The sequence below is a fragment of the Piliocolobus tephrosceles genome, chromosome 4 (genome assembly GCF_002776525.5).
Source record: "Piliocolobus tephrosceles isolate RC106 chromosome 4, ASM277652v3, whole genome shotgun sequence".
Taxonomy (NCBI): domain Eukaryota; kingdom Metazoa; phylum Chordata; class Mammalia; order Primates; family Cercopithecidae; genus Piliocolobus; species Piliocolobus tephrosceles.
Window position 1 is genome coordinate 33,870,198 of NC_045437.1, and position 12,975 is coordinate 33,883,172.

Genomic DNA, 12,975 nt, shown 5'->3' on the forward strand with positions numbered 1-12,975 from the left:
ACAGGCACCCGCCACCACGCCCAGCTAATTTTTCACTTTTAGTAGAGACCAGGTTTCACCATATTGGCCAGGCTGGTCTTGAACTCCTGACCTCGTGATCCACCTGTCTCGGCCTCCCAAAGTGCTGGGATTACAGGCATGAGCCACCACACCTGGCCCACTTTTTCTTAAGGCAACTAATCTGGCTAAGGGAGTGAGTGAGTCCTGAATTCCATCCCACTCTGTTCCCAAAGCTGTACTCCTTAGCAGCGGTCTGAAGAAGAGGCTTTTCCCAAATTCATACAATGTTGCTGCATACTTCCTAAGCCTTATGCCTTTTTGTAACTTGCAGAGACACTATTGTTTCCTAGCAGCTGTGTTTTTCTTCATCTAGTAGAACAGAAATTCCTGGAAAGCAAAATCATTCTTATTTGTTCACTTTTGCTTTCCTACTGCTTAGAACATTATCAGGCACATAGTAGGTATTCTACACAGATTTTTGTCTGGGTGGAAGGATAGATGTATGGAGACTGGAGAAACTTGCAAATAAACAGAAATGCCAGTACAATGTGAGAGTCATGATGAGCTTGTGGACAGGATACTGCAGGAGTTCAGAAGCAAGGCATCTAACCCTCTCTTGAGAGGCCATAAAAATGTGTTCCAAGAGAAAGTTTATTTGGATTTCCTTGCCTTAAATTTCACAGTTCCTGGAGATAGAATAGTTTGGAGATAATCATATTTGATTTGGGGTTGTAAGAGCCTAGAAAACCCTCCAGACTGCTTCCTCTATGCAATTTCTGCAATAGCAATACTTGCCACCTCTACCTCCAGATCAGGGGAGAGAATGTGAATACACACAGTGGAAAAGCACTATCCACTTCAATTGGTAGGATTCTATTCCAGAGTTAGTGAACAAACCTAAAAGTGTATATACTACAACTAAAGCTTACATTTGGGGGACGGGGTTAACATGGCAATGAAAGAAAATACCACAGAACTTCAAGAGTCTTCAAAGTTCTGGCTGGACGGTGGCTCACACCTGTAATCTCAGCACTTCAGGAGGCCGAGGCAGGCAGACCACCTGAGGTCAGGAGTTCGAGACCAGCCTGGCCAACATAGTGAAACCCTGTCTCTACTAAAAATACAAAAACTAGCCAGACGGTAGTGGCACAGGTAGTGGCCTGTGATCCCAGCTACTTGGGAGGCTGAGGCAGGAGAATTGCTTGAAAGCGGGAGGGAGGCGGAGGTTGCAGTGAGCCAAGGTCACACCACTGCACTCCAACCTGGGCCACAGAGTGAGACTTCGTCTCAAAAAAAAAAAAAAAAAAAAGGCGTCAAAGTTCTTTTATTTTGATTTATAATTTTTACAGATGCAGGCAACGTGCTTCTTCTGGTCAGAGCTAATGAAATGGAGGCCGAATCAGAGCGTTAGCTTCAGGGATGGGAATTCAGTGTCTGTTCTGGTTCCACTTCCCTTCACAATTATCAGCAAAAGCAAAGGTTTAGAAGAGAGACGTTACCGTTAATATACTTAGAAACAATCCCGTAGCCACTTCCTACAATGAAAGAACACTAAAGCCTTTCAGTTTGATGACCAACTTAACAAGGGGTGAGAGAAATAAATGCTGGAGAACAGGAAACAGAGTCTTCCTTTTTACTGCCATACATGTTAAATACTGTTTATAGAGTCACGAAAATCGTTTACCCCTTACAGAAACCTGGAACCAGAAGGAGCTTCAGAAACCAAGTGGTACAAGTACTTTCACTGTATAGGCAAGAAAATTGGGACCTACACAGCGTCAAAACCAGAACCTTGACATTCTGAAATCAAGTTCATTGCTGTCATCATTGTTCCATCCCTGAGAGTTTTCTTAGGAAAAAGAAGGAAGTGGGGGAATCTTTCCAAAATTGTGACTATGGAGCTCGAAGGTACTGATTTAAATCTTGAGTTAACAGACCATACAGGCTTTACTTAAGAGATATTCAAGCAAACTCACTTAAATAACTCCTCCAACCGAACCCCAGAAAGGCTTTCTTGGCAGTCTTGGATCAATGGCAATTAAAATTCCATCCTCGAGCTGGAAATAACAAACACCAAACGTAAATACCATCTTTCACATTCTCAATGTTCTCCTTGTTTCTCTACCTAGTCTGCTCTTTTCTGAAAACAAATGGGACACATTCACTCCAACTTGACTTGCCATAGGCCTAGTCTGTGATAGGTTTCATAATAACATCCTTCAACATAGCGTTAAGAGCTGGCGCCGTTTGGGTATGGCCACAACTGCCTCTGCTCCTTATGTGCATTCCACACACTGGTATTCCACACACTGTGTATTCCATGCCAACGAAGGGGTAAGATATGGCTGCATTATTTAGGGCTAAGTGCTAAATGTGCCCGACTCCCTCGCTGAACAGCTAACCATTAGCAGATCTTAAAGTAGTCGATTTCTTAGCCTACTCACTTCCTGCAATCCGCTTTCCTAACCAGGCCTAGCTCCAATCTGACTGGGTAAAACAGACGGGTGCCAGCAGAGTCAACAGCCATATCTAAGCCTTTCCTCTGGGGTCCATGAAAACAAAACTCCCGAGGAGCTGTGGGGGTGCTCCGTAGCAAGGGATCGTCGCCGAATCCAGCCCGCACATGTCGCAGCTTTAAATAGGTAGGGTCGTGGGGCCCGGTGCTCTCTTACATCTTTGGACGGAATGTGTCTTCTCTTCCTATGCCTTCACCTCCGAGGGGTAAGGTCTCGTGAGATACAATATGCAGAGGCCAGTTTTGGGGCGAGTCGGAGGCGGTGCGCGTTTAGCCTGCGGGGACCGGAAAGCGGAGGGTAGGGTAAGAGCTGCTATAGGCGCTAGCCAACAGTGACTCTCCGAACCGGAAGTGCCCCGCGTCGCTATGGCTACAGGCGCTCCCAGCAGGCCCGTAGCGTTCCGTTCCCATGGCAACGGTATTGTCTCCTTGGCCAGAACCTGGGTTGCGGAAGATAACGGGGACCTGGCAGGCTGTGTAACTTCTGCGAGGCACCGCTTTGGCGCCCGGACCGAGATCGGCCAGGATCAGGAGGCCGACGCAGCGGGAAGAAGCCGCGCAGTCGGACTGAGGGAGCGGGGAGGCTGGTTCCGGGGCGTGGATTCCCCGCCTTGGGCCAGGTGTGCCGTGTGCACTCGCGCGTTCTCTTAGAGCCTCCGCGGCAGGGGCACTGCTAAGCAGAGCCCGACCTGTGGTGTCAGGGCTTAACGGAGTTACCGCGGAACCACAGGAGGAAAAGAGGAGCGATTCGTACCTGAGGGAGGACCAGACTTTAGTGTTCAGGGCCATGCGGAACATCATAGGAACAGAATCCGGGAGTTTGAGAGATCAGAACGCCTTGCTGTGGGCATAGTGTTTAAAGTGGAGGTTAAAAAGAGAAATTAGTGAGTCTCCCTTTCTGATTTTCGGTTAGTGGATGCTCTGGAGCCTGGGTCAGAAAGCCACTCGGGGTCGGCGTGAATGAGTGATTCTGGAGGGTGAAATGAGTGGCTCCTTGTTGGATATTAACGTTCAGTAAATAACTGCGTTCGATTTGGATTTGGTTTAAGCGCCTGGCATAGCCTTCCTTGAGAGTTGAATTTCACAAATACTGTATTTAGAAATCACGTTTTTCGTCATGTGCTTCCGAGGTTTCCCCCATCATCTAACAGCAACAACTAAAAGAGACACATGAATTTCATTTTATTGTTTTATTTTATTTTGAGATGGAGTCTCGCTCTGTCGCCCAGACTGGAGTGCAGTGGCGGGATCTCGGCTCGCTGCGATCTCCCCCTCCCGGGTTCAAGCGATTCTCCTGCCTCAGCCTCCCGGCTGTGATGTCAAAATTCTGTGATACTTACAAACTCAGCCTCCTGGGTAGCTGGAACCATAGGCATGCACCACCACAGCGGGCTAAATTTTGTATTTTTAGTAGAGACGGGGTTTCACCATGTTGGCCAGGCTGGTCTGGAACTCCTGAACTCAGGTGATCCACCCGCCTCGGCCTCCCACAGTGCTGGGATTACAGGCGTGAACCTCTGTACCCGACCCCTTTACTAGAATCTGCTATTAATTAGTGAAATGACCCCAGCGAAAAAAAGCAGAATTAACCAACACACTGACTGTGCTTCGTTTACCACTGAGAACTGGTTGCTTTGCTTAAATCCATCATGCCGTCAGACCTGCAAAAACAATATCTGAGTTGAGTAGGTGACCATAGTTTTGATGACCCAGGAGCTGTAAATGTGCTTGCTTTGAGACGTAAAGGCCAGGGAATTTGGAGAAGTAGGGTGGAGTTGAAATTAGGGGAAATAAATTTAACTGACATTTAATTTGGCAAATTAAAGACCGTCTGTCTTCCAGCGGTCTCCATATCTGAGTATGCGTAGTCTGTGGATTTAGGATGGGTTATATATTTGAGCAGTTTTAGTTTAATGTTAATAGCATCCCAGAGGGGGAAAACAGAACAGACAACCAGCCTTTTCTCCCAAAGCTGACCTTACCTGATTCTTGGTAGGAAGAAGATGCAAGCCAGCCCCATCCGTATCCCAACTGCTAGCAATGACATCGACTGGGATTTCTGCTTCCGTATGTAAGTATCACAGAATTTTGACATCACAGGTACTCACTGGGCTGAAACACTGGGACCTCCTGCTTAAGGCAAACCTGGGTGAGGAGCTTTGTATGAACATTATATAAAAGAGAACGGTTCAGGGCCAGCCTGGCCAACATGGTGAAATCCCGTCTCTACTAAAAATACAGAAATTAATTGTGCAGTAGTTGCGCGCGACTGTAATCCCAGCTACTCAGGAGGCTGAGGCAGGAGAATAGCTTGAACCTGGAGGCAGAGGTTGCGGGGAGCTGAGATTGCGCCCCTACACTCCAGTCTGGCAACAGAGACACTGTCTCAAAAAAAAAAAAAAAAAAAAAAAGAAGACGGTTGTGTTTCTGTGATGTGCTTTAATAATGATTCTGCTATAATATCTGTTTGTATTTACAACCTATGCATGATAGAAGATTGCTTTTTCCTGACTTAAGGAAATTTTAGAAGTTTTTAAAATAAAAATAGATTAGTTATAACAAGATTGGCAAAGTTGTAGAGAGTTAGCTATAACAAAGTTAATGAGAAAATTAAGTTTTATGAAACAGTAAATAAAACTTTCATATTGTCTAATGCTTAATGAGCATATACTATGTGCCAGACTCTGTTCTAAGTACCTTAAACAGCTTAGCTGATTTAATCCCCCCAAACCCTGTGAAGGAGGTACTGTTATTGGTACATTTTATAGATGAGTATGAATCAAAGAGATGTTAGGAAGTTTGCCCAAAGTTGCACAGCTAGTAAGTGGTATTTAAACTGGGCATTCTGAGTCTAGAATCCATTCTTGTTTTGTTTTGTTTTGCTTTTAGAGACAGTCTTGCTCTGTCACCCAGGCTGGAGTGCAGGGGTGCAATCACAGCTCACTGCAACCTTGGCCTCTTGGGCTAAAGAGATCCTTCCACCTCAGCCTCCCGAGTAGCTGGGACTACAGGCACACACCACCATAACTGGCTAATTTTTACATTTTTGTAGAGAGGGGTTCTCATTATGTTGCCTAGGCTGGTCTCGAACTCCTGGGCTCAAGTGATCCTCCTGCCTCAGCCTCTCAAAGTGCTGGGATTACAGGCATGGGCCACTGTGCCCAGCTAGAGTCCATTCTTTAACCATTCTCTATACCAGAGTTTCTCAATGTCTGCACTATTGACATTGGGGTTGGATAACTGTTTGTTGTAGAGGGTTGTCTTATATATTATAGGATTTTTAGCCACATCCCTGGCCACTATCCACTAGATGCCAGTAGCACTAGCTCCAGTTGTGACAAGCAAAAATGTCTCCAGACGCTGCCAGATTTCCCTTCAGGGCAAAGTCATCCTTAGTTGGGAACCATCGCTCTAGACCAGTGCCATCAAATAGAAATATAATGTAAGCCACATATGTAATTTAAAATTTTCTGCTACCCATATTAAAAGGTGAAAGGAAACACATGAATTTAATTTCAAGACTATATTTTCTTTATTTCAATATATACAAAATATGCAAAAATTATCAATGAAATATTTTATCTTTTTATACTCTTTAAAATACAGCACATATTTTACATTTACAGCATATCTCAATTCAGACTAGCAAGATTTCATGTGCTTGATAGCCACATGTGGCTAGTAGTTACCATATAGGATAGCATTTTGTTTTTTTGTTTTTTTGTTTTGAGACAGAGTTGTGGAGCACGAGATTTTGTCGCTGTTTGGGGGTGCCCATGTAACCTGCCATGATCCCTGGTGGACTGAACAAAGGAGGGGTGAATGCGGGAATAAAAGACAAGAGACAAAAGAGTATATTTGGAAGAAGAGGTCAGGGGGCACCTTGCCTCTAGTGGACAAGGGCCCTGAGCTGTACACAGTCCTCCATATTTATTAGGAAAAAGAGATGGTGAGAAGGGAAGTGGAAGAGGGGTCAGCTGCTCAGTCCAGAGTAGGCTTGCAAGACTGCATTCCTTGAACAACAGGCTCTAGATGTCACAGTAGATAACCTCAGTACCAGGGAGTGATTGCCTCCAGCAAACCTTCTGTCGGCAGAAGCACTTGTGAGTTTGCTCACATCCTGCATTCATGATAAACAGTTTGCTGTTTGATCATATCATCTCCAGTGGAATGCTGAGTTGGTCACGTCCCACGGGCCTTTGGCTCCCTGCACAGAGTCTTGCTTTGTCACCCAGGCTGGAGTGCAGTGGCATGATCTTGACTCACTGCACCCTTCACCCCCTAGGTTCAAGCCATTCTCGTGCCTCAGCCTCCTGAGTAGCTGGAATTACAGGCTCATTGTGGTATTTTTTAGGAGATACAGGGTTCCACCATGTTGGCCAGGCTGGTCTCGAACTCCTGACCGCAAGTGATCCACGCACCTCAACCTTCCAAAGTGCTGGGATTACAGGTGTGAGCCACTGTGCCCCGTCTGGATAGCATAAGTTTAAATTCATAAAATACCTTGATGTTAAGGGTTATGTGACTATAAAAATTGAAGTTCATAAAAATGTTAAGTTCACAGTAAAATATCTGGGATGTAATCAGATAATTTATATTGAACATTACTAATCAGAATTCCTATTTATGATGGTAACATATGGAATAATTTATAAGCCTGGCAAGGCAGACCTTCCATTCAACCTCCTCTTCTTTTTATTCTGCCCATCCTTTGAGATGTCTGACTGGTCAGGATTCTCCAGCCATCTTTCTCACCTTTTATAACACGACGTTCAAAGCTAATTCAGGGATTTACATTCTCAAATCATTTGTCAAGACCTCAATGTTTATCATTCCCTTGAAGTCCCTGAGGTTGAAGTTTGCTACCTTTGGTCTTACCTTAATGTTATTCAAGGCTTAATTTAAAATACTTTGGGCTTATAATTTTTAATATCCATCATTAGCAATCTGTTTGGTGACTCCAATAGATTTAACTTCTGCTCTAGGTCTGTGAAATATGCAGCTTAAGCAAAATTTTCTATTGAGGTATGATCTCTTTTTTATTTTTTAACTGCTCCTTGCAGAGCAGGGCTAGCTTATAGGCAGCATGCCCAGAGTCAGCCGACTTATGATCTCTTGCCACAGATTTCCTCTCTCCTCAATAGTTTTCAAACATTCTAAAAACTGCACATTCTTTTCTCATTCATTTTTTCATCATTTAACAGGCCATTATTTGTTTTTACTATGAGCCAGATATCAGGTTTTCAGAAACAAATGAGCCTCAGCCCCTGCCCTGGTGGAGTTTACTTTGCCAGGAGGCAAAGAATGCTCAGAAGCAAGCCAAAGAAACAACAATTAAAAAAAAAAAAATCAAACAATTAAAAAAAACCCACAGTATACTAGCAGTTTGGGGGAAATTTTTGAAAGCCCTTTGGAGGCTGCCTTTATTGCTACTCCAGTGAAAGACTTCCAGGAGTCATGACATCTGAGTTGCATCTTGAAGGTAGAGTATGGAATTCACCAGGCAGAGAAAAGGAAGTTTATCACCTGTCTTCTGATCAGGTCGCATCGCCAACCTTTCTTGGCTGTCCCATCAAGTTAGCTTGTCTACTGAAAGCATGCTCAGCTGTGGGCAGAAGGCAAGCCTGCCTGAGCTTGGGCCTGAAGAAATGTTGCTTTCCTAGCTACACAACCTGGTTTGCCCACGTGCCTCTTGATAAGTTAATTAGAATAGGACTCTAGAAGGATATTAGCATGTCATTTTTCAAACCTAGTGTAAAAGATTACACTTGGCAGTTACTTTCTTTTTGTGCTTTTCTGAATGTTGGTTTATTTAAACATTGAACATTCACTCTTTAAGCTTTTTGTGCTTTTCTGAATTTTTCTTTTATTTACATATTGAACATTCACAGTTTAAGCAATCACTGGAAAAGAAAGGTAAATTTTATTTTCAAAACTACTCAGTGGCTGAACTTTTGAGTTATTGTAAGTACAAAGATGAGTCCTTTGGGAGATTTATTTATACTTAAAATTTCTGTTGTTGCTCCTAAGATCTCAAAATTCTGTTTCCTCTGTAGCACTTTACTGATTTTTCTGGCGATATTAGGATATAGTTCTTTTTAACACAGCTAAGGATATTTCTCCTCTGGCCCTGCACTTGATGTAGTATAGGATTCCCTCGCTCTCTCTGGTGGGACCCATGTCCTCTTTTCTTGGCCATCACATGTTGAAGCTTTTAAGATATGAGAAAGAAGACATGCAAAGTCTAGCCTCAAAATGTTGGTTTCCTTTCCCTTAGTTCATTATATCCATTTTCTTGTTTGGATCAGAATTTTAGAACACAGATGTTCCTGGGGATCTTCCAGTTCAACACCCTCATTTGTAGAAGAAGCCCTGTCCTGGAGCTAATGATATACTAATAGCTAACATGAAAGGAACACTTAGTAAAGGCCGCACACTGTGCTAACTGATTTATGAGTATTATCTCATTTAATCCCATAACCTCAAGTAGGCATTCATATTCTCATTTTACAGAGAACTAAATTAATAACTTGGTTAGGGTCATGTGATTAGTAAGCAGTAGAGCTGCACCTCTATAACTAGGCTTCATTTGAACCACCACATTGCTGTCTTAATGCTAAGCTTTGAGGGTGACGTGAGTTTACTGCCTAGCTTTATTCCTTCAAGTTTATGTTAGAAGGCATGTCTCTATCCCCCAGCTGGGAGAGCTGTGCCTTCAATTTTACCTTGTTTGAGATGGCAAAGGTGGTTAAATCCTGAATCCCTTCTCTCATAACTACAGGTCACAGCAAAGCGAGATCCCAGCTCACCAGCAAACAGATAAGTTGTATCATACCAGTGGATGTGGAGAGAGTGAAGAGGAAACTAAAGCTAAAGAAGAGGAGAAGGCCATAGACTGTATGTCTCATCCCAAAGAGAAATTAGCCCAATCCCAGAAGAAAGTAGCTCAGCTGATTAAGAAAAAAATGGTAAAACAAAAAACTCACAAAAATTTTGTTTCCATTTAAAAATATGTTCATGATTACAGAAGCTATGCCTTAGATGCAGATTGAAGCGTATGAAATAGAGGAAGGTGTCATCTTTCTTTGTAAGTAGGAGAAAACAAAGCAGAGCATACTTAGGTAGCCAGCCCACCTTCTGGTTCCAGTAGTGCTGGGATTTGAGTTAGATTTGCATGGTTCATTGTCTGTTCCTCCTTGGGGCATTTCTGCTCCTAGCTTTAAACTAAAAATTAGGCCAGGTGCAGTGGCTTATGCCTGTAATCCCAACACTGTGGGAAACCGAGGTGGGAGGATCTCTTGAGGCCAGCGTCAGTAACGTAGTGAGTCCCTGTCTCTATAAAAAAATTAAAAACCAGCCAGGCATGGTGGAGGGAGCCTGCTACTTGGGAAGCTGAGACAGGAGGATAGCTTGTACCCAGGAAATTGAGGCCACAGTGAGCACATGATGGTGCCACTGCACTACAGCCTGGGTGACAGAATGAGACCTTGTCTCTAAAAAAATAAAATAAAAATTTGAAAAACCTAAAAATTTTCATTTAGTTACTTTTGTTGCTGTTACCTTTAACTTAAAATTAAAAAAAAAAAAAAATAGCCAGGCCTGGTGGCTCACACCTGTAATCCCAGCACTTTGGGAGGCCAAGGCAGGCGGATCACCTGAGGTCAGGAGTTCAAGACCAGCCTGGCCAACATGGTGAAACCCCGTCTCTACTAAAAATACAAAAATTAGCCGGGCATGGTGGGGCATGCCTATAATCCCAGCTACTTGGGAGGCTGAGGCAGGAGAATTGCTGGAACCCGGGAGGCAGAGGTTGCAGTGAGCTGAGATCACGCCATTGAACTCCAGCCCAGGCCAACAACAGCGAGACTATGTCTCAAAGAGAAAAAAAAATTGTATCTATGTATATATATACACATATATATACACATATATACATATATATACAAATACATATGTACATATGTATGTGTGTGTGTGTGTGTGTGTGTGTGTGTATCCATCCCGGAAGGTTTCAGGATGCTGTCTCTTAGGTAACAAAAAGGCTGGGATAGTAAGGCAGGAGGTTGAGAACAGGCAGTCAGGCAGGTCTAAGCTCTAGCCTGGAAAGGATATGGGTAAGATGCCCTTGGTTACAGTGGAATCATAAATAAACCAAAGGGCCAGAAACAGGAGGTCAAAGTGGAGGTCAAAGATTCCAAGTATGCATTTCTAAGAGCAAGTCCAAGACTTGAGTCAAAGATCTCAGAGCAGATGTGTAAGCATGAGTAATCAAAATCCAGGAAACTGAGACAGCAAGACATCGACTCTCATTACAACACAGGCACCCACCTGCTTCCAGAACATGCTTTACCAACAGAAGAGTTTGTACCTTGACTTCCTGGATCCTCCTAGCCAAGGGGAAAAACGTAATCTAGATAGGTTTCTTTTTCTATCATTTGCCTCTGAAGTATCTCTCTAGATGGATATTTGTAAATTTATCTCTGTAAATGACCCGAGGACCTTGCAAAGGACAATCAACCTGGCCTGGACCCATTAGTGATTCACAAATCGAGGCTAGAAGGATCATTTCTAAAAACGGACAAGTACCATCTGCCATGGAGTGTAAGTGGGGGTTTTCAAGGCTTGAAAACTCCTTGGCCAGATTGGATAATGGCAAAGATTTAGATCTTAGGAGAGAAATCTAACTCAAATCCCAAACTCATCAAATTGTATGCAGTGAACAGGTGCACTTATTTGCATGTCAATTATAGCTCAATAAAGCTGTTGTTTTCTGTTTTTTTTTTTTTTTTTTTTTTTTTTTTTTAAATCAAACCCAACCCAGTACTCCTAGCCCTGAAGGGCAGGGGATGCCATATCAGCAGCAGTAGTGCTGGGATGACATCTGGAGCCCATATTGGTTGTCCCAGTTTCTCCGAGTCAAGGAGTTCGAGGATGAATATACAATGTCCAGAGCCAAAGCTTTGGTCTTCCATTCTAGTGATTTTTTCATGGCATGATGCTTCTTCCTCAAAAGAGAATTTAGTATTTGCTGTGGTCAGCCCATGGTGAACTCTAAAAATTGCTTTCCAATATGAACTGTACTATTGGGTAATCAAAGAGTAGAGGAGAAGAAATTCTCTTCATAGAATTATTCCAGCTAATGTATGAAGAAGGAATGATAGAAATATATATTTGCATTTTATAATTTTTTGTTAATTTTCCATGTAGTTTTCCTAATATCAGAGAAAAATAAAAAAAGAGAAAACAACCAGATAGTAGATGTATTCTGCTGGAAGAACATACCACTAACCATGAAGTCGTTTTGTAAAAAAAAGAATTCAAAGCTGAAATTAACCAAACTTCCAAACCCAACTACTATTATAAAGTCAGAACAGAGAATGGAGGGACATGATGAGACACCATGAGGACGCAGTCATCAAAATTTATGTCTGTGGGAAATACTAGACCAAATGACTCAGCTTTTTCAAATAATTTGTAAGAAAAAGAATTAGAGATGGAACGGTAACCTATAGATGGAAAGAGATTGATCTCACAATGTGGACAGTCAAACAAACTATTTTAAAAATTAGATTTCTGTGATATTTGATTTTAAGGAATTATTGTTAATATTTTGATGAGATAATGATTCTGTGGTTATGTTTCTAAGTCCATATCTTTTAGAGGTACTTAACGAAATGTTTATAGAGGCAACAATGGAATGTCTGATTTGCTTCAATTTAAGGTGAGGATGGGTGGATGAGAGGTCTAGATAGGAAACAAGATTGGCCAGGAATAGATCACTGATCATGTTACATATTCATTTTTCATGCTATTTTGTATATTAATAAAGTTTTTCATAATAAAAGGTTAAAAGAAGTTGCTCTGGCTATTACGTAGAAAGTAGACTGTGGGGGCCAGAGAGGAAGCAATTGGAAGGGGCTGTTGTAGCCAGCCAAGTAAAAGATGAGGGTGGCCTGGACTAGGTACTCATGGCAGAAATGAGAAGAAGAGCTTGGTTTTAGGATTTAGGGGGAATGTGGATCCAACCAGACCTGATGGATTGGACACAGGATGAGAAGGAAAGAGGAGAGAAAAAAGATGACAAGTGAATTCAGTCCTGTGTTCCAGTGATAAGTCCATGGGCTACAGACTTCTCCTCCTTTCCAAAAAGTATAATCACTTCTGTACTCTACAGAATACTCAAGCAAACAAGGAGCTGATTCGATGTGCCATTCTTTCTCGGATTATTTTTGGGGACCATCACTGGAAATGTGCACAAGCTGTGACCAACCTAGCTTATGGCTACTTGACACTGAGAGGTACTTGGTTTCCCCAGCTGGGTTTGGGTGGCCAGCCTCTGAAGGCTAAACTGAGCCCTCACAACCTCAGTGAGGATAGACATGACTAGGAGGGCCCCTTCTTTCCCCTAGCTCACACATTATCAGGAAGGAAAGTCCATGGATGAGGAAGACAGTGTGGCA

At 42.8% G+C, this 12,975-nt stretch overlaps 1 protein-coding gene and 1 long non-coding RNA gene across 2 annotated transcripts in view; one reads left to right on the forward strand and one right to left on the reverse strand.

Moving 5' to 3' along the window:
- Positions 1-1,480: 1,480 nt before the first annotated feature.
- LOC111545535 lies at positions 1,481-2,787 on the reverse strand. Its single transcript, XR_002732489.2, has 2 exons — positions 2,673-2,787; positions 1,481-2,057 (listed from the first exon to the last, which is right to left on the reverse strand). It is a non-coding gene; the product is annotated as an uncharacterized LOC111545535 (long non-coding RNA).
- A 1,731-nt stretch (positions 2,788-4,518) lies between these two features.
- Positions 4,519-12,975, forward strand: part of TTC23L (tetratricopeptide repeat domain 23 like) — a 38,987-nt gene continuing 30,530 nt past the window's right edge. The window contains exons 1-3 of the mRNA XM_023216536.2: positions 4,519-4,586; positions 9,297-9,483; positions 12,690-12,813. Of these exons, the coding sequence (XP_023072304.1) occupies positions 4,519-4,586; positions 9,297-9,483; positions 12,690-12,813 (379 nt within the window). The remainder of the gene's footprint in view (positions 4,587-9,296; positions 9,484-12,689; positions 12,814-12,975) is intronic.